General features: G+C 38.9%; 1 protein-coding gene and 1 pseudogene across 1 annotated transcript; both read right to left on the bottom strand.

Moving 5' to 3' along the window:
- Positions 1–2,118: 2,118 nt before the first annotated feature.
- On the bottom strand, positions 2,119–3,041 carry LOC130957264 (protein FAR1-RELATED SEQUENCE 1-like). The gene is made up of 2 exons (XM_057884132.1): positions 2,325–3,041; positions 2,119–2,232 (listed from the first exon to the last, which is right to left on the bottom strand). The coding sequence occupies exons 1-2, from the start codon at positions 3,039–3,041 to the stop codon at positions 2,119–2,121; spliced, it is 831 nt and encodes a 276-aa protein (XP_057740115.1).
- Positions 3,042–7,123: 4,082 nt separating this feature from the next.
- Positions 7,124–21,322, bottom strand: LOC130957263 (iron-sulfur cluster assembly protein 1-like; annotated as a pseudogene).
- Positions 21,323–22,469: the final 1,147 nt, after the last annotated feature.

Raw genomic sequence — 22,469 nt, 5'->3', positions numbered from 1 at the left:
AATAGCATGGTTTTGTGATTGTCTCCTTATTTGTGCTTATGATGGATTTGGTCCGAATTTCGGAGACGACAACAGGTTTTTTGACAAAGTGGAGGCATCTAAAAGAAATTTGGTTAGACGTTATTCTTTTTTTATGTAGCAGCTGGTTACCCTTTTTAGGATAATAACTTATTTGTCCGGTTCACTTATTCTTCGTAAATTGATGGAAGTTCTGAGAATTTATAAAGCCTCTCTCATTTGTATTCTGCATGCACCTATTCATGCGTGCGTCCTATATGTGAAAGTTAAATTGCTAAGTCATTTAACCAATAATGGTAAAGAATGAACCAACCTGTGAAGTTTATGATATGTTAATCGTGCATCTTACTCCATGGATTTCATATTTGCATGAGTTGTTATTTTGGCTTTCTTCTTGCAGTGGTTTATTCCAATGTGTTGGAAAGGATACTGGTGGTTGTATGTGTTTAATGTGGGAGGAAAACGGGTGTTGGTACTTGATAGTCTGAAACGTAAGGAAGCCACTGATGAGAGGAAGAAACTAGATGCATATGTGGTAAGTTAGGACCCCAGTTGTGCGATTTTGTCAAATTCAACAATAAATAACTACAACAGTTAAAACAGTATTTTTGAGTTTTTTACAGGGTAGATTGCTTGAAGACATGTCCAAAGTGGCTATCCCAACTTACGAGCATACGTTGAATGGCCTAACTATTGAATATGCGTCAGTCCCCGTGCAACCCAACGGGTAAGTATTAATAATTGCCACACCTAGCAACTTCATGCTTTAGCAATTGCTTCCACATTAATATCACACTGAATGTACCCTTGTTATTTACATAGATGGGATTGTGGCATCTTTGTAATTAAATTCATGGAGTTATGGACTGAAGATTGTAGACTACATGAATGGGATGATGTAAGTTATTCTATCTATTATTCTCAGATTTTTAATTCCAGTTCATCTTTCTTGCAAAATTCAATCACCATCCTCATCATGTAAATACCCATAGGATATGCTTCTAGCTTTGAGAGGTCAGTTAATGCTGTACATTGTGATGGGAGCGCACAATGAGAGAATAGGACAGGTGCGAACCTTGTTGGAGGAAAATGAGAAATGTGCCCGCCGGAACCCTGGAAGAAACCAGAAAAAGGAGGTAAAATCACCATTCACGGCACCAAGTACAAGGACACTAATAAAACGGGTCGGGGAACAACCTATGAAAAAAAATCGCAAACGGAGATCGCAATAGTTGAACTTATTCTTAAGAACATAGAAACCTTTATTACCTTATTCTCTTTTTTGGCTTAGGTGTATATTGTCTTTTGCAGTTAAACTATTGATGTAAGATATATGATGTACATGGTTGGTTCTCTAATTACTCTGAAAATAACCATTTAGTTAACAATACGGTTGAACATCCACTCTCATATTGTAATGAACATCTAGGTGAAAATAGCTCTGCGTAGAAATGCTAGTTCTCAAAAATAACAATTCAGTTAACAGAAGGCTTGACCATCCGCGTTCTTTTGAAAATGAACATCCAGAGCAAAAAACTGGTAAAACATTACACAACACGCCATGGAAATCTTATACTACTGTCTACGTATAAGAAGTAACCATCTGCTGTCTTACAGGTTCAAACATCCGGATAATGAATAACACTAAGATAATAACCAAAATTCACCCAACTAATACAGACTAACCATCCAGGAATACTAAAAATTATAAATATTTGAAATCCTATTGAATCGAACATCCAACAGAAAATGCCTGAAACAGATCTCACACGGGCACGTTACCTATTCCAAAACAAGTATATGCGGAAAGCCTAGAATAAACATGCAATTTCTGTATTGATTGGTACATCCAAGTTAACACACTAATTAAAAGTCATACAAAATACATGTTAAATTGGTTTATTTGTAGCAAATGTGAATTGTATATTGCAATAAATCATGAATAGATTCTTGGAACAACTTCATTCAACCCTGTTCAATCGATATTCATAACATAATACCACCCACCTCATCTATTACCCATGACACATGAATGCCATTCAAAATAATATGTCCATCAAGATGAAAAATAAACACATGCACACCTATGTCTTGCATATTCTAACTTTTGTCAAAGGAGCTTAGCAAAGACATAAAGCTCCTCACTTGTTCAGGCACAGTCCGGGCAATAGGATCACCAATACTTGTATCCTGATATATATTTGAACGAACCACCTGCTAAACAACCCAAAAATTACAACATTGAACTCATGGCATAGTCTAATATCAAATTAATAATTCAAGTCAAATTGACACAAGGATTGTACCGGGTAAGCGTTCTTGTTTTTCCTCCGACTAGATTTCTTGAAGGACTTCTCAAGGGTTGATCCGAGCCTTTTACTCTTTGGCCGGCCCTTTGTAGTGACCAACGATGGTGCTTGGATGTCGACAACACCGAGAACATTCGAATGTTGTGAGCCAATGCTAGTGTGGTTCTCCGCCACGCTCTCGGACTTCTTCTTAGCACGGTGCTCGCTCAACTTGGACCTTGTTTCTTCTAAAGCAGCATGCAGCAAATTAGTTTCATCCTCGTCATTTATGAACTCTTGCACAATGTTGTAAAAGTGTGCACATAATTCCTTGAATTCATTATGACTCACATCTGACCGACTGACGTCGTGACTGCTCTTGATATAAGTATGCTTGCGCTTTATATTCTTGCTCCAACGAGGGAGAACATAGCAGGAAGGTACTTTATACACTTTAAACGAATGAAAAACTTCAAGACAGTGACAGCACAACACACCTGAACTCTCAAAAAGGTTGCACTCACAACGAACCTCCTGTGTGGAGCGGTCAAAGTGGACAACATACGAAACACAGATCATAGTATCATCTACTAATTTTTCCTCTTCCACCTTCATGCGTACCACTGGCCAATCTTCCGTAACTACTGATGCTCTGCAATTAGCCTTTTTCACAAACTCCACTTGAACATCCCTAAACATGCTAGTAGTATACTCCTGCTGAAATTGTTTCTCCATAGGCGAGCTCGTTGCACAAGGTATTACCCCCTAGAGTCTACTGCATCATCCTCCAATTCCCTCTGTTCCTTGGCTCCAAGCACATTGTCATATTCGTGAACAAATTGGACCAAGCTAGTCTTGCTGTGTAAGATTCCACCATAGAATGCGTGCATGCTCTCACTCCTTTGCGTACTCCTCATGGCAGCCCAAAATTTTCCCTTCAAGAATACAGGAACCCACATGCGTCGGTCATCATAAAGATCTACAGATAACACACAGTTTCTATATTAGAAACCTTTCACTGAACTCTTTATTTCAAAATCGATAAAGCCAGCTACCGCAGTATTATGAATTAGAAAGCATAACGTAATTGAACAACTACAAACCTGACAGCCATGTGTTGTCATGTAAATTGTACTCCTCCATAAATTCAAACCATTTTCTCTCAAATTCCTCCTCCGTTCGAGAGTTAAAAATAATGTTCCTGAGGTCGGGATACAACTCTCCGTACCGACGATAACCTCCAAGCTTCTGAGGAAACTTCTTCATGATGTGCCATATGCACCAACAGTGACGTGTATTGGATAACTGGTGCACGAAATTGTGATCACTACTTTTCACAACTCAAATAATCCCTAGTAATGGCCCCAAAGACTTGGTGCTCAATACCATGGCATAAACACAACTTCGCACAACTAACCAGCAAATGCACTGGGTCGTCCAAGTAATAAACCTTACGCGAGTAAGGGTCGATCCCACGGAGATTGTTGGTATGAAGCAAGCTATGGTCATCTTGTAAATCTCAGTCAGGCAGACTCAAATGGTTATGAATGATTTATGAATAAAACATAAAGATAAGGATAGAGATACTTATGCAATTCATTGGTGAGAATTTCAGATAAGCGTATGAAGATGCTTTGTCCCTTCCGTCTCTCTGCTTTCCTACTGTCTTCATCCAATCCTTCTTACTCCTTTCCATGGCAAGCTGTATGTTGGGCATCACCGTTGTCAATGGCTACAGTCCCACCCTCTCAGTGGAAATGTTCAACGCACCCTGTCACGGCACGGCTATCCAACTGTCGGTTCTCGATCATGTCGGAATAGAATACAGTGATTCTTTTGCGTCTGTCACTAACGCCCCACAATCGCGAGTTTGAAGCTCGTCACAGTCATTCAATCATTGAATCCTACTCAGAATACCACAGACAAGGTTTAGACCTTCCGGATTCTCTTGAATGCCGCCATCAATTCTAGCTTATACCACGAAGATTCCGGTTAAAGAATCCAAGATATAAACATTCAAACCTTGTTTGCTTGTAGAACGGAGGTGGTTGTCAGGCACTCGTTCATAAGTGAGAATGATGATGAGCGTCACATAATCATCACATTCATCATGTTCTTGGGTACGAATGAATATCTTGGAATAAGAACAAGCTGAATTGAATAGAAGAACAATAGTAATTGCATTAATACTCGAGGTACAGCAGAGCTCCACACCTTAATCTATGGTGTGTAGAAACTCCACCGTTGAAAATACATAAGAACAAGGTTCAGGCATGGCCGTGAGGCCAGCACCCAGTGATCAAAAGATTCAAAGATCTCAAGATATCCAATACAATAGTAAAAGGTCCTACTTATAGGGAACTAGTAGCTTAAGAATTACAAAGGTGAGTAAATGACATAAAAATCCACTTCCGGGCCCACTTGGTGTGTGCTTGGGCTGAGCATTGAAGCATTTTCATGTAGAGACTCTTCTTGGAGTTAAACGCCAGCTTTTGTGCCAGTTTGGGCGTTTAACTCCCATTCTTGTGCCAGTTCCGGCGTTTTACGCTAGAATTCTTGAGCTGATTTGGAACGCCGGTTTGGGCCATCAAATCTTGGATAAAGTATGGACTATTATACATTGCTGAAAAGCCCAGGATGTCTACTTTCCAACGCCGTTGAGAGCGCGCCAATTGGGCCTCTGTAGCTCCAGAAAATCCACTTCGAGTGCAGGGAGGTCAGAATCCAACAGCATCTGCAGTCCTTTTCAGTCTCTGAATCAGATTTTTGCTCAGGTCCCTCAATTTCAGCCAGAAAATACCTGAAATCACAGAAAAACACACAAACTCATAGTAAAGTCCAGAAAAGTAAATTTTAGCTAAAAACTAATAAAAATATATTAAAAACTAAGTAAATCTACTGAAAACATACTAAAAACAATGCCAAAAAGCGTACAAATAATTCGCTCATCAGTAACGCCTTTCTAATCGCACCATACATGGATCTGCATTGATTAGTAATGATGCACTATGGAGCTGTTCCCATGCACGTCAACCATTGTGTAAAAACCCACTCATAACTCGGAATTTCCTCGTTTCCCAACAGCGCACATCCAAGGAGGGTTGACTTACCATGGTGGTTGACACTGACGAACGACGCAAACGGTAACCCATGCCTACACACATAACCATATGCCATTATGAATACTCAGGCACAATCACATGGGAAAAAAATTACGTAAACCAAAAAAACCAACTACACCACCTGTTACCTGTTTGTACTGTAAGTGCTATCGAGTGACACAACGTCTCCGTAGTATTCATAGGAAGCCCTGCACCTTGCATCAACCCAAACTGCACTCCTAAATCTACACTCATCGTCCAATTTCACTGCATAGAAGAAGTTTGGATTGATGTCTTTCATTCTTATGAAATAGTTCATCATCTCCCTAACATCTACATTTGCGTTTCTCGTTCGGAGTCTTGCTGTAATATAGTTTCTTAAATCCTTTTCTGAGAATCCCAGATTCGACGGGCCCCAGCTTCATTGGCCAAAGATAGGAAGGTCTTGTTTGGTCGAATCCCAGCCTCATCATTATTTTGAATTACATACTTCGCATGCATGCTCAGCTGCCTATACTCACGGTAGTGCACTGTCTTCTTCGCCGAACATGGGTGCGTGTGCCTCAACTCAACCTTGAAGAAAAGCCACTCTTGCTTCTACTTATCAATTTTCACATATATTCATGCCTTGCACCCTGCGGCTGAAATCGGGTTTTTGCGCGTTGGTGCTTTGACACGAGACCCGCGGATGCGATCCCGATTACAGTGGATAGCCTGGTTAACGGGTTCCTTCGTGATCTTGTCAAATGTTGTCGTCCTTATCTTAGTTGCAAACCCAACTTTCTTGGCGTAGCTAACATAAAAATCATGCGCTAGTTGCAACTTCGCAAACCGCATCCCAACACTTGGTATTTCATCTTCCTCCAGGTACCATGATCAGGTAGCTACGTATCAAATAAAAAAAAGAAAAAAAAGCCATTAATTATGACATAAAAAATGCAAATCCTGACTGCACAAATTTAAACTAAAATCCAAATCTCGTCACAAATATCCATCTCATCACTTCCAACATTTGCGTGGCCTGCACTTTCAACATAAACACACAAATTACAACAATTAAAAAAGAACAATTTTTATTCAACATCATGTACATGAAACCTCACATACTAGCACAAAAAAATGCGAACTAAATTTATAGATCAACTCATCCACCCAAATAGTATAAGCTTTACACTAAAGGCATCTAAATGCTACTCATGGTAATTGAATCAATTAATTCATTTGAAATATTATACAATTATCGTGACTACAATCTACTCTATTTCACGTTAACACTGCATAGCATACAGCTGAACATGCATTAGGTACAAATCCTAAACACAGTTCCTTCTTTGGTTTCCCAGTCATTGGTGCATATTTTTACTTTAAAGAGATGCTTTCTTTATGCATACATTGAGCATCATGGATAACTGTGTACATATACTCATCTTCTAATACTAACATGCAGGAAGCAAATACATGAAAAGCATCACTATATAACTCCTACATTCCTCCTTTTCATTATCAACATATATTCCCCGATTCTATTGTACCATTGACTATAACTCCAGTTCAATTAATACCTCTTTCGTTGCCTACATGCCCCTGTATTTTATTTTTAAGTAATAGTAGATTATTTTAATGGGTTTTCATATAAGCTTCTTCAACATATAAATATTTTCTTCCAGAAACACATTTCACATACATAGAATAATACAATGATATGTAAAAAACTTCCTAAGCTTCATTGAGTAAATCATGTTCTCGCATCTGAATACCAATTAACAACATACACTTAAACAAGCCACTTGTATTGATTCTAAACTGCCCAGTCAAATAAAAATGACCATCCATTGAAAAGTGTTTCGTACGTAACGATGCTCACCTTAGTCATTTGCACAGGATCGACGATGAGAGGTTCAACTATATTTTCATTTGGATTGGATGAAATCTCATTTTCGCTGGGAGATGGAACATAATACACTGGTTCACCCACAACACACTCCATTAATGAACTCCGGCAGGGTGACGGGGGTGGAAGAGCAACTACACTTGAAACCCCTTCTACTTGCGACGTCGACATCAAGCACAAGAAACACACGCTCTCTCTTGCTGTGCACACTGGATTACCGCGTGGTTGCTGTTCCAACGCAAATCGAACAACAAGCGTGTTGGTGTTGCTGGAAGAGGGCCTTTCCGGCCTATGACGGTGGTGGTAGTCGAATCCGATGGCGGTAAGTGACGTGTGGGAGATTAGTTCTCGTTAAGACCTGCAGATGATGGAGACAATATGGTATTCATAAACTGCCGTTTACGTTGTGCTCCTATAACTTCTCCTATTCCTATTTTTTTTCAAAATTTAAATTTGAATTAATTCAAAATTATTTAATTATCCATTAATTTAATTTTAATTTAAAATTAACCCCCATTGTATGCATTGTACATCAAGCATATTGGCTCCCTAGACTTTTTCATTCCAAAAACCATATTGTCTCTGCTTACATCATCTTATCTTTTTCCCATTGGAAAGTTTATTTTACAATGGATCAACAATCACCATTAAGTTTTATTCGACTACAAGTAAAACGGTGCCATGTCTGAGGTCACTTTATATTCTTCAATCTCGTACCTTTGCATACGTCCTTCACTCGAGCACTTAAACTAAGTGTTATTGCTAATAAATTTACTTAGAAATAATAGAGACAATTCTATGGCTAAATACATAAGTTATGGCGATAAGAAATTTAACTACTCAAACATGATTCGCCAATATTAAGTACAAAGCATGGAGACAACAAAGAACAAACCATAGCCTAGCCAGCTTCAAAAGTAATTACTGAATTGTGAGAATACAGGTGAGAAGCCCAAACCAAGAAAGAGTTAGAACTAGAGGTGTTTCTAACGATGTACAACATATAAACATTAAGGGAAAAAAAAGGGCAGCCCGATGCACAAAATGCTGCATTAATGCACGGTCTGAGGAAGGGTCACACTCAAAGGGTGTAATATATGCAGTCTAACTTGATATGGCTGTTTCTATGGTTTGAACCTGTAACCTTAAGGTCACATGGAAATAACTAAACCGTTGCTTTAGAAAGAAAAAAAATGATTGTTTACATCACCATTCTAGGAGTAGAAGAGATCAAGTTGTGGCAACCTTCTCTATGGTTGTTGTTTCCTCTCCGTTTGTTTTAGTGCACTTAGCTTCATTGTTTTTGACAGCTGCTTTAATCGCATCTTCAGCAAGCATGCTACAGTGAAGCTAAACTGGTGGAAGTGAAAGATGCTTTGCAATTTCGCTGCAGGCAATCAAACATTTGTCACTCCAAAAACTCAAAATAGCAGACAGAAATCATTAAGAATGAAGAAATAACAAAAGCTAGAATGAGGCAGATTAAAAAAATGACATGGTATAAGTCATGGAAAACAAAGGCCTTAAAGAAGCATCCAAAGATAACATTAATTCTACGCAATTAATAGGCTGAGAGAGAGTAGAAAGCAGATGAATAGCGGAATATAAACTACCTCAACCTGTGTTAGACAAGAAAACATTGTTAATTTGGTGAATAATCTCAGCATTCTCAAGAGCATATACTATACGTGCATGGTGCACCCAACCGGCAAAATCAATCATATATTACACTGGTCATAACTCATGACCAGAATAAACTTATGTTAACCCTAACTCATTTATGTTTCATATTATTAATAAAAATAAGTACAAAAGGTTCTAAAATGATAAAACGTTTACCATACAATTGAACACATATCATTGATTAGAGAGTTGCAAGGCAGATACTTATGTGTTCTTAATGGACAAAACTTCCTCCATCCACTTTCCCTTTACCCATTCAGTAGCTAACTAGAGAAAAACCATAAAACAAAAAGATTTGTCAATCTAGCAATGATGACAAAGTTGGACGAACAATGATAAATCAATTCAACAATCAAAAACTTTTTCTCAGAATAAGACCTTTAAAAGCCACTACCCCTATATACACCAGTGGGAAGTGGTAACAATCACAAGCTCCTGTTCCGCAAGAATTTAAACTCCGAACTTCCTAATGCCTATGCCCTGAACTTAACCAGCTTCTGAAACCTTAAAAAGCCTTCAACTTCACAAACCAGGAATCCAAAAATGCTCTCTCAAAAAAAATCCCCAGCTCATGGGATATCAAATCCAAAACCATAATCGTATTATTATGATTTTAATTACAAGAAATTAAGCACCTAACGGAAACCAATTGGGGAAAAATAACAATAAAAAATAAAAAAGAGGCAGCAATAGCAAATAAGGTTTACCAACAGAGGAAGAAGCAATGGCAGAGCCACAGCCAAAGGTCTTGTAGCGAGCATCAACAATCTTGCCAGTCTTCTCGTCAACCTTAATTTGCAGCTTCATGACGTCACCACATGCTGGTGCTCCAACCAGACTGATGCCAAGGCATCTTAGGCTAGTTTCACTAGCAATTTTCTGTTAGTTTTAGTTGTTTTATGCATTTTCTTGAGCTTAAAGTAACCAAGAATGGTTAAATGAACAACAAAGCAATGAACCATCCAAAACATTATGATTTTGATGCAAATTCCATGAGTTTTTAGTGATATTACTTGAATGCTATGAATGGATGAATTCTCATGAAATTTTGCAAGACTTTGATGCAATTGTTTGGATGATTTCAGGGAAGAAGAGGCTAGGCAAGGAAGCAACAAAATCAATAAAGGAAGCTTGAATATCAAATAGGACGTTTAAGCTCCAGTTTAAGGTTAAACTGGAGCTTAAACGCCAAAATCATGAGAAGAGAGGAAATGCTGTAACTGGCGTTTAACCTCCAGTTTGACCTCAAACTGGAAGTTAAACGCCAGAATGAGAGAGGGCACTAAGGAGCATTCCACGTTTAACCTCCAGTTTGACCTCAAACTGGAGGTTAAACGCCAGAATGAGAATTGAACTAAGGGAGGCACAAAAGCATTTCCACGTTTAACCTCCAGTTTAACCTCAAACTGGAGGTTAAACGTGTTCGACACTTTCTTTTCTCACCAAGAAGCATTCCACGTTTAACCTCCAGTTTTACCTCAAACTGGAGGTTAAACGCCAGAAGCAAGAGAGGCACCAGAAGAGTTCCACGTTTAACCTCTAGTTTGACCTCAAACTGGAGGTTAAACGTGTTCGATAGTTTTTCTTCTCCAGGGTGTGTTCTTCATTTCCAAGTTTAACCTCCAGTTTGACCTCAAACCGGAGGTTAAACGTGTTCGATCCTAATTGCCTCCAGGGGTTGCTTTCTTCATTTCCAAGTTTAACCTCCAGTTTAACCTTAAACTGGAGGTTAAACGTGTTCGACTATGTACACTCCTGGGGTGTTTTCTTCCAATTCCACGTTTAAGTTTTAGTTTGACCTTAAACTAAAACTTAAACTTCAACTTAAACACCACCATTTGAAAAGGTTTCTGGGCCAATTATATTGAAGTTTAAGTTAGCAATTGAGCACAAATATTAACTTAAACTTATTATGGTATGAAACCCAATTGAATATCATGGTTTATGGGATTGGGCTTGAAGAATTGATGAGTCTGGAGCATCCATTTGTTGAGTCTTGTGTCATTACTTGTTTATCACTAAGTTTGCTCAATGAATGTTACAGATTTGAATCACAGCCTCATCAGGATTATGGACCATAAACCCAAAGCAAAAAGGAATTCAAGGAAAGGCCTCAAAGCCCAAGGGAACACAACAGAAGCTCAATTTAGAAAGTGTATAAATAGGATAGAATTTAAGTTAGTAGGAACCTTTTGACACTTTTCGAAACTTTAGAACTTTTCATATTGTGTAATTGAATTCTGAGCTATGACTCACTAAACCCCTTTCATTGGGTTAGGGAGCTCTATTGTAATTCAATGAATCAATAATAGTTTTATCTTCTTCTTCAATCTTTTCTCTTGAATTTTGTTAGAAAGCTTCTCGATCTAACTCCATTGGGTAGTTGTCTTGGGAAAGAAACTACCCATAATTGGAATCCTTCGGAACCTTGGGAAAGGAATGATGGATTCATGCTAGAGAAGCTTTCTCACAGTGAATTGGATTGGGGTTTGGATGGATATTGTGACATGTAATCCTACCAAATTGTGGTCCATGAAATTGTGTGGTATAATCAGTGATCAAGCTACATCTCTTCTTATGAACATTTAAACCAAGGGATTGGGAATTTGTTTGTTTTTAGAGAGAATTGGTGAGTCAAGGAATTGGGATCCAATCATATAAGATTGCCAAGTAAAATACAATGAATGCATTGGTTGAGGAAGAGATGAACATTTTGATTCGGAGATTTCAATATCTCCTAACCCCAATGAACTCCCCATTTCTGATCTCCACTTTCTATTTACATTCTGCAACTTTCAATTCATGCCATCACCCCAATTCCCTTTTTAATTTCAGCAATTTAACTTTTAGCACTTAATTTCTCGCAATTTAAGATTCTGCTAATTTCATTTCCTTGCAATTTACATTTCCCGCCAATTTACTTTATGCAATTCACATCCAATTCTTGATTTCGCTCAACTAACCAAACTTCTAATTCGAATTGCTCACTCAACCAATCCTTGTGGGATTCGACCTCACTCTATTGTGAGTTTTTACTTGATGATAACCGGTGCACTTGCCGGAAGGAATTTTGCCGATCGTGCAATTTCCTTAATCGTAGCTATACTCAGTTTATAGCGCATCAAGTTTATGGCGCCGTTGCCGGGGATTGGTTTTCGATTGACAATTCTCAAATTGGAAGTTAACTAGATTGAGCATCTTTCTTGTTTTTGTTAATTTAGTTCTAGTTTCTTGTTGAATTTCTAATTTCTGCACTCTGTTACTTGCTTTTTCTTTCTTATGCCTTTCAATTCTAGCAACTAACTCACTAACCCACTAACTATTTGAATTAATTCCTCAACTGCTCTAACCATACTCTTCCATTAACCAAGAGTATTCCACTTGTTTGTTGCTTGTGGTGTGTTCTTGTATGACAGGTAGGAGAGGAGAGACATCAACTCCTCCATATACCGAACCAGAGAGGACCCTTCATAGACGTAGAAGGGAAGCAAGAGGGAAGAGAGTATTGAGAGAAGAGGAATCTGAAGGAGAATCTGAGGACAACTTTGAGGAAGCTCTAGATCTCAACATGGATAGAGAATTTCACAACCATGAGAGGGTTGATGGAAACAATGCAATTCCTGAGAGGAGGGTCCTTGGCTCATACATAAACCCAACCTCTGGGAATTGTGGTAGCAGCATTCAGAAACCACCCATTCAGGCCAATAATTTTGAACTCAAACCACAGCTAATATCATTGGTGGAGAATCATTGTTCATTTGGTGGGAGTGCTACTGAAGATCCAAACCAACATCTCACCAAATTCCTGAGAATTTGCGACACTGTGAAGTCTAATGGAGTCCAGGACGATGCCTATAAACTGCTCTTGTTCCCATTTTCACTTAGGGACAAGGCAGCTAAGTGGTTGGAATCATTCCCAAGGGACAGCCTAACAACCTGGGATGAGGTGGAGAGCAAGTTTCTGGCACGTTTCTACCCCCCACAAAAGGTCAATAGGCTTCGATCTGAGGTTCAAACTTTTAGACAACAAGATGGTGAGACGCTCTACGAGGCATGGGAGAGGTTCAAAGAATTGACAAGGAAATGTCCACCCAACATGTTCCCTGACTGGGTGCAATTACATATTTTCTATGATGGGCTTTCTTATGAATTAAGAAAGGCTGTAGACCATTCATCAGGAGGTTCATTGAACAGGAAAAAGACTGTGAAAGAAGCCATTGAAGTGATTGAGACAGTGGCTGAGAATGAATACTACTATGCTTCAGAGAGGCACAACACTAAGGGAGTCATGGAGATGAACCATGTTGATACAATTCTAGCCCAAAACAAGGTGTTTGCCAAGCAACTAGCAGAGTTCACAAGGAAATTAGACACAAAGCAAGTGGCTGCAATACACACACAAGATCAAGAGGAAGTAGGCATTGAAGGAGGAGATTGGGAAGAAGCCAACTATGTGGGAAATCAACAAAGGCAATCATATGATCCACATTCCAACACTTACAACCCAGGATGGAAGAACCACCCAAACTTTGGGTGGGGAAACCAGCAAACCCAACCACAAAACCACAAACCTTACAACCACAACCAACATAACAATTCCACATACCAAAACTCCAACCAAAGATCATACCAAGCCACACAAAATGCTTACTCCCAACCACCATATCATAGCCAAAATAACCAACCTACCCAACCTAATCCGAACCAACAATTTCAAGATCAATTAAACAGGATAGAAGGAATACTAGCAAACATGGGTCAGGACATAAATGAGTTGAAAAGCTTCAGGGATGATGTGAGATCTACCTTAAGGGACCATGGTGAAAAACTCAAGAGGATGGAGTCTCGAGTAGGAGAGCTATCTCAACAGGCCCCCAAGTCAACTGCAGTGTTCCCTAGTGACACAGAAAAGAATCCTAAAGGGGAACAAAAGGGAGTGAGATGGGAAGAATGCAAGGTCATCACCATGTTGAAGGAAGTCTCAGAAGAAGAAGGAATCAGACCCTTAGAAAAGGAGCCAGAAATCTTGAAGGAAGGTGTGGAAGAAGCTAAGCAGGAAAGTGAAGCTGAGCAAGCCAAGGAACTGCAAGAGGAAGGCATGCTGGAAACATACCAACCAAAAGCACCATTCCCTCAAAGGTTAGGAGGAGGTGAAAAAGGGAAAACATATTCAAGGTTCTTAGAGACATTTAAGTCTCTCCACATCAATATTCCCTTCCTTGAGATCCTCCAACAGATGCCTACACACATCAAGTATTTGAAGGAATTGCTGAGCAAGAAAAGAGTTTTGAAGGGAGGACAAACTGTAATAATGAACAAAGAATGCAGTGCACTCATCAAGAAGGATATGGTATCTAAGAAAACAGACCCAGGTGGTTTTCATATTCCCTGCATCATAGGGGAGACAAAAATTGACAGAGGATTCTGTGATCTAGGAGCTAGCATAAATGTGATGCCTCTGACTCTTATGAGGAGGCTACAACTGAATGAGGTGAGATCCACTGATGTAATCATACAACTGGCTGACAAAACTCAGAAGCAAGCTGAAGGGGTAGTTGAGAATGTGCTGGTGAAAGTGGGAAATTATTTTTTCCCCATAGACTTTGTTGTTTTGGATATGGAGGAAAGCTACCTACACCCTATCATTCTGGGAAGGCCATTTCTAGCCACTGCTAGAGCGCTCATAGACGTAGAACAAGGAGAGCTAATTTTGAGAGTACATGATGAACAGCTCATTTTCCATGTTTTCAAACCTGTATCTGAGCCTGAACCAGAACCTAAAAAGCCTAAGGATGATAGTAGCCATCTGTGTTTGGAGGAAAGCAATCCAGCAACTGAAACTCTGAAACAATCCTTGAAAGGCAAACAAGAATTGCAAGAGTTAAAGCCACAAGAATCAATAGAAACAGCTCAGAAGGACCCTCCTGTCATAAGGGTCAATGAAGAAAGCCTCAAGAAAGAGGGAAGAATTGTAAAGAAATTGCCAAGAGGGTGGAGAAACAAGAAAATTCCCACTAAAGGTTTCTCTCCGGGAGATAAAGTAATATCAAGTCATTATTTGCCAATCCCACCTGGCCTCAAACCCATTCCTTCTCAGCTCCCTCAAGTGTTCACAATCAGGAAAGTTCTTTCTATGGAACATTTGGAAATCATGAAGGAATCAAATGGGGATGTTTCCATAGTGAGAGGAGAGGACATCAAGCACTACAATCCACCCTAACAAGGGACAACCGTTAAGCTAGTGACGTTAAAGAAGCGCTTCGTGGGAGGCAACCCATGTTTTAATATCCTTACTCTTTATTGTTTTGCCCTGCATCTAATAAAGCATGGTTTCTTATGCATGAACTTGAATCCTCAGGACAACTGTTGATAAGGTGCACTAAACATTGCATGTTAAATACAATTGGTCTCTAAGTTTGGTGTGCCTAAAGGCACCCCAAATCTTATTCAAATTGTATTCAATCTTTCACTCAAGGTGCACAACCAAACATTAAGTTTGGTGTTCCTCTTGGAACACGGTTAATGAAAAGCAAGAAGTTCCTTTGGATTTAGAAATTCATGACAAGTTACCATTTGCATGTTTTAATACTTTGATTTCAATTACTTTAGGTAGTAAAATTGTTTAGGACCAAAGAGCCAAAGTGACTATGATTTATTAGAATTATGCACATTCATTAAGGACAACCAACATGGATTTCATGACATCAGGAGACATTACCAAACATTAAGTTTGGTGTCCATTAATAAATGTGCATACACACAAAGGTCACGGCTATAAGCTCACAAAGACAATCATTGATTTACAATTCAAAAAGAATGAAAAACATGTGCAAGGACTATTCACATGGACCGAAAAATAATAGCACATTTGTTTGTTTGTGCAGGTACAAAAGGAAGGATAAGAATGGAGGAAGAAGACAAGAGGGGAGGCACGGTTCTTGGTCAAAAAGAAAGTTCAAAAGTCTTTGAAACTAGCACATGGGAAAAGGGAATTCTGCATGAAATGATAGCTACATGTACAACCAATGCACCCATAATACTTCCAAGAAAGTGAAAAGCTATTCGTCCTTTTCCCTAACTCATACATTTACAATCAAGCCATACTTCACAATTCACCCTAGCCATCCATTTTTTCAAGTACATGCACTATAAAGAACCACTTGGGGAACGAGTTCCACACCACCAAATCCCCTTCTTGCACATTGTCTTTCATCATAGCATAGCCAATTCTTGCCGAAAACAACCTCACCACACTTCTAACAACACTTTCTTACTTCACTTTGTCAACTTTAGCTTGTCACTTGCCAAAACCAAGGAACAAATGGCAGCCTCATCTAGCCACAAAAGAAGAAAGGATAAGGAGCCAATGGAGGAGGAAAGGGAATATGATGCATGGAAATATAAATCCGTTTTCCATGAGATTCAAGCCGAATGGATGAGACCTAAAAAGGTGCTAGCTGAGGTTCCCTTTGACCTTGAAAAGGATGAGTTTCCAGGTATTTGGGAGAAGATCAAAAAGAGGAAGTGGGAGCTCCTGACTAAGCCAATCACTAAAATCAACATCAACCTGGTGAAGGAGTTTTATGCAAATGCAGTGAGGGAGGATACAACCGAGGAACCTACATACAAAAGCTATGTGAGAGGGGTGGAAGTTGACTTCAGCCCCAAAGCAATCATGAAAACTCTTGGCCTGAAAAACATACGTTTCAGCCAAGCAAGTTATGAGGAAAGGATGAGGGTAGAACCTGACTATTCGACTATTGCTGAAGACCTTTGTGCCATCAGAGCTGAATGGGTGAGAAAAACAAAAGGGGCTCCAAGAGTCTTGAGAAGGGGAGATCTAACACCCGAAGCTAAAGGGTGGTATGCAATAGTTAGGAGATCCATCCTACCCACTGCAAACACTTCAGAAATAGTTCCCAAAAGAGCCATCTTGCTACATTGCATTATGGTGGGAGGGGAGATCAAAGTTCATAAACTCATTGCCGAACAGATACAAGAGTTTAGTGAGAAAAGTGACCATGACTCCTGGCTCCACTTCCCTAGCACCATCATTAGACTATGCATCGATGCCCAAGTACCACTTGAAGATGAAAGACCTAATTGGCTATATCCTGGAATGGCCATCACTGCTCAAAGAATGACTCTTGGCCCAGCGCCCCCAAGACATACAAAAAGAAGAAATGAAGAAGGGCAACAAGCAGAAGCAGAGCAAGAAGCAGAGCAAGAAGGAGAAGAAGGAGAAGAAGAGCAAGAAGAGCAGGGAATTCCAGAAAGAAGGCAACAAGTTCCCAGAGACCCCATGGACATGAGCAGAATGCAGGAAATCATGGAAGGATTATCTCAACAATACATGAGGTCTCAGGAGAGGCAAGAGGACTTCCACCTAAAGATGATGGACATGCAAAGGAACTTTGAATCAAGATTCCTAGATCTGCAAAGGGAACAAAATTTACAATTACAGGAATCCCTCAGCCACATCTGCCAACACCAAGATGCCAATATGTTGGCACTCAAGGAAGCCACCACTCTGCAGAATGCGAGATACTCAGTTCAAGCTGATTACAACATCAGCTCTCAAATCAAGCTGAACTACATAGGGGAACATCTACACAAGATGGACCCAGCATTCCCAGCTTTTGATGAGTATTTCAAAGGGAGGAAAGAAGGAGAAATAAACAAGGCAATGGTCCTTGAAAAAGGAGTGGAAGAAACAATGAAAAAGGCTGGATTCTGGAAAAAGCTCATGAGAAAAGACAAAGGAAGTACAAGTGGTCAAAAAGAGGTAAGAAGCAAGAAGAAGCAGGATCCCAAGAATCAAGAAGAACCAAGCAATAAATAAAAGGTGGTCCCGTTCCTTAACAATCAAATGATAGTTGTGAATTGTCTTCATGAGCTTTGTTTCATTTTAAGTCATTTAAGTTTAAGTGAAGTTTTTAGTATGTTTGTTTGTTTACTGCTTTGAATAAAGTAAATGCCTAGATGTTTGGATATAACTCCACCTTCTTAAACAAATGCTTGCCATGCTTGTTCTGTTTCCAAAAATTAAAAGAAAGGTTTGAACAAAAGTAACTTGGCTCAATTAGTGACAAATCAAGTAGAATTAAGTGGTGGTATGCATGCTTGATTGTTTAGTTAGCTCACTGGAAATTGAGTGTAGAATTATCATTTTGTGTAGAAGTTGAATACTGTCTATGGATCTTGATGAATAAATGTCCTTGGCCATGAAAAAGAAAGAAAAAGAAGAAGAAAAGCCACTGAAAAAGGGCAACCAAAAAGCAAAAGAATTAAGAAAATAAAGCTAGGCACCAATGGTTTGAACTTTTGAGACATATGCCTGTGGTGTTTATGTACTAGGATCTGCTTGGATGAATAGGTTCTGTGGAGTGTTTCAACACTTGGTAACTTGGGTTAACTAACCCGGGATTATCAACCAAAAGTCCATTATCAAGAGCAACCTAGCTACAAAACATTTAGTTACACAAAGAGGTGCTGGGCACCAATGTCTCAAAAAGAAATGTGAACTAAAATGCCTGTAGTGGATATGTGTACTGTAATGATAAGAAAAAGAAAATGCCAAAGGCTTGTGCAACACATGACACTGAGCAAACAAGGAGCAAAGGAGCTCTAAGAAAAAGAAAAACAAAGAAAGAAAAAGTGCCAAGGACATAAGAATAACAAGAGGCCATAGCAGTGCTTGATGGATGCAATGAAAAAGTGATAATCCTCCCTGTTAAGAATGAAAAAGTGATGCTGCAACTTTCTGCATAAAACCCTTCTGATGAACTTCAAATGCTTGCTAATATAGCCAATGTAATTGCTTTCTGTTTCATACTTTCTTCTCAAATATCTCAGGACTTGCTTAGGGACAAGCAAGTATTAAGTTTGGTGTTGTGATGCCAAGGCATCTTAGGCTAGTTTCACTAGCATTTTTCTGTTAGTTTTAGTTGTTTTATGCATTTTCTTGAGCTTAAAGTAACCAAGAATGGTTAAATGAACAACAAAGCAATGAACCATCCAAAACATTATGATTTTGATGCAAATTCCATGAGTTTTTAGTGATATTACTTGAATGCTATGAATGGATGAATTCTCATGAAATTTTGCAAGACTTTGATGCAATTGTTTGGATGATTTCAGGGAAGAAGAGGCTAGGCAAGGAAGCAACAAAATCAATAAAGGAAGCTTGAATATCAAATAGGACGTTTAAGCTCCAGTTTAAGGTTAAACTGGAGCTTAAACGCCAAAATCATGAGAAGAGAGGAAATGCTGTAACTGGCGTTTAACCTCCAGTTTGACCTCAAACTGGAAGTTAAACGCCAGAATGAGAGAGGGCACTAAGGAGCATTCCACGTTTAACCTCCAGTTTGACCTCAAACTGGAGGTTAAACGCCAGAATGAGAATTGAACTAAGGGAGGCACAAAAGCATTTCCACGTTTAACCTCCAGTTTAACCTCAAACTGGAGGTTAAACGTGTTCGACACTTTCTTTTCTCACCAAGAAGCATTCCACGTTTAACCTCCAGTTTGACCTCAAACTGGAGGTTAAACGCCAGAAGCAAGAGAGGCACCAGAAGAGTTCCACGTTTAACCTCCAGTTTGACCTCAAACTGGAGGTTAAACGTGTTCGATAGTTTTTCTTCTCCAGGGTGTGTTCTTCATTTCCAAGTTTAACCTCCAGTTTGACCTCAAACCGGAGGTTAAACGTGTTCGATCCTAATTGCCTCCAGGGGTTGCTTTCTTCATTTCCAAGTTTAACCTCCAGTTTAACCTTAAACTGGAGGTTAAACGTGTTCGACTATGTACACTCCTGGGGTGTTTTCTTCCAATTCCACGTTTAAGTTTTAGTTTGACCTTAAACTAAAACTTAAACTTCAACTTAAACACCACCATTTGAAAAGGTTTCTGGGCCAATTATATTGAAGTTTAAGTTAGCAATTGAGCACAAATATTAACTTAAACTTATTATGGTATGAAACCCAATTGAATATCATGGTTTATGGGATTGGGCTTGAAGAATTGATGAGTCTGGAGCATCCATTTGTTGAGTCTTGTGTCATTACTTGTTTATCACTAAGTTTGCTCAATGAATGTTACAGATTTGAATCACAGCCTCATCAGGATTATGGACCATAAACCCAAAGCAAAAAGGAATTCAAGGAAAGGCCTCAAAGCCCAAGGGAACACAACAGAAGCTCAATTTAGAAAGTGTATAAATAGGATAGAATTTAAGTTAGTAGGAACCTTTTGACACTTTTCGAAACTTTAGAACTTTTCATATTGTGTAATTGAATTCTGAGCTATGACTCACTAAACCCCTTTCATTGGGTTAGGGAGCTCTATTGTAATTCAATGAATCAATAATAGTTTTATCTTCTTCTTCAATCTTTTCTCTTGAATTTTGTTAGAAAGCTTCTCGATCTAACTCCATTGGGTAGTTGTCTTGGGAAAGAAACTACCCATAATTGGAATCCTTCGGAACCTTGGGAAAGGAATGATGGATTCATGCTAGAGAAGCTTTCTCACAGTGAATTGGATTGGGGTTTGGATGGATATTGTGACATGTAATCCTACCAAATTGTGGTCCATGAAATTGTGTGGTATAATCAGTGATCAAGCTACATCTCTTCTTATGAACATTTAAACCAAGGGATTGGGAATTTGTTTGTTTTTAGAGAGAATTGGTGAGTCAAGGAATTGGGATCCAATCATATAAGATTGCCAAGTAAAATACAATGAATGCATTGGTTGAGGAAGAGATGAACATTTTGATTCGGAGATTTCAATATCTCCTAACCCCAATGAACTCCCCATTTCTGATCTCCACTTTCTATTTACATTCTGCAACTTTCAATTCATGCCATCACCCCAATTCCCTTTTTAATTTCAGCAATTTAACTTTTAGCACTTAATTTCTCGCAATTTAAGATTCTGCTAATTTCATTTCCTTGCAATTTACATTTCCCGCCAATTTACTTTATGCAATTCACATCCAATTCTTGATTTCGCTCAACTAACCAAACTTCTAATTCGAATTGCTCACTCAACCAATCCTTGTGGGATTTGACTTCACTCTATTGTGAGTTTTTACTTGACGATAACCGGTGCACTTGCCGGAAGAAATTTTGCCGATCGTGCAATTTCCTTAATCGTAGCTATACTCAGTTTATAGCGCATCACAGACCTGTTCCCATGGTGGGGTCATTCTTGTCGAAGGAACCAACGTTCCTTGGGTTATTGTAGTTATCTACCACCCTCTCGTGGTAAAATCGCGGCAGAACCCTAACCGCCTGCGACGGCACCGGCGTCGCTAATAACCTCTTTGCGGTGACCCTCAGCATTTTTGTTTTTTTTTTTGGTGTTTTGATGCCCTTTTCTTCCTTCCCCTTTCTTGGAGCCTTAAATTGCAAAATGAGAATGAAAATCAAAGGAACCCAAGAAAATAGGACATTAATTAATTAATTAATTAATACTTTTTTTAAATAATTCAATTATCCAAAAAAAATACAAAATATAAGAAGTGAATTAAGATTTTTTATTTAAATAAATTAAAAAATATTTTATTTACTGAAATAAATAATTTTAAAAAATATTACGAAAATACTTAGGATTACTTATCTCGTTTACTGTGTAAAAGAGATAATTTTGCACGTATGAGATAAGACAGTGCAAATGACACGTATATATCGTAAACGAGATACGTGTATAACATTTAATGAAATACATTAAGACAAATTTCTAACCGCCACAAAAGAATGTGCAACTCTTGGCATTCTCCACATACATTTCATATATTATTTTCCTTAATTTTTCTTCCAAAAAATAGGCAAAAATGTACAATAGTAACGGATATGTGGTTATCTGTGTGTATCCCAATTGTAAAATGAGGAACAGTGACAATAGGGTGATATTTGAGTGTAATAATCCGTTACTGTTCTGCAATCGGCATGTAAGTTCGTTGTCTGAGTTGAAGAGTCTAATATTAAAAAACTTTTGTGGTTTAGGGAGAAAAGAGATCGAAAGGGTGGGGTATAGGTTGCTAGCACAGTTGAGTAATTAAGTTTTTTGGTTTTGCTTGTTTCAGCTCTAGGGTGACGAGCATATGCAACTCATGTTTGATATATATGGGAGAATTTATGGCAGAACAGGTGATGGAGCTTTTTGCCGAGGTTGGTGATGTTGGTGGTAGTGGATCTGTCCACTCGACCTTTGTGCAAGATGACCCACCTCTCGTACCACTATTGTTAGTCCAGTGGAAGACATAAATGTGGGTGATGAAGACTCCGACAAAGAGTACGTTATGGATAGCAACGATAGTAATTCCTTTGAAGATGACAACGAGGAGGAGTTTGCACCAGAGACACCGGCCGAGGCAGTAGTGCGCTATGTTTTACCTCCCCTCCCGCCCTCCCAATTCCGGCGCTATCAGATGTACGAAGTCACAATCATACATTAGATCTGGATGCGATGCATGAGAAATCTCCATTT

This window comes from Arachis stenosperma, chromosome 10 (assembly GCF_014773155.1).
Source record: "Arachis stenosperma cultivar V10309 chromosome 10, arast.V10309.gnm1.PFL2, whole genome shotgun sequence".
Taxonomy (NCBI): Eukaryota; Viridiplantae; Streptophyta; class Magnoliopsida; order Fabales; family Fabaceae; genus Arachis; species Arachis stenosperma.
Note: the sequence above shows the minus strand (reverse complement) of the source record. Positions and strands in the feature narration are given on the sequence as shown.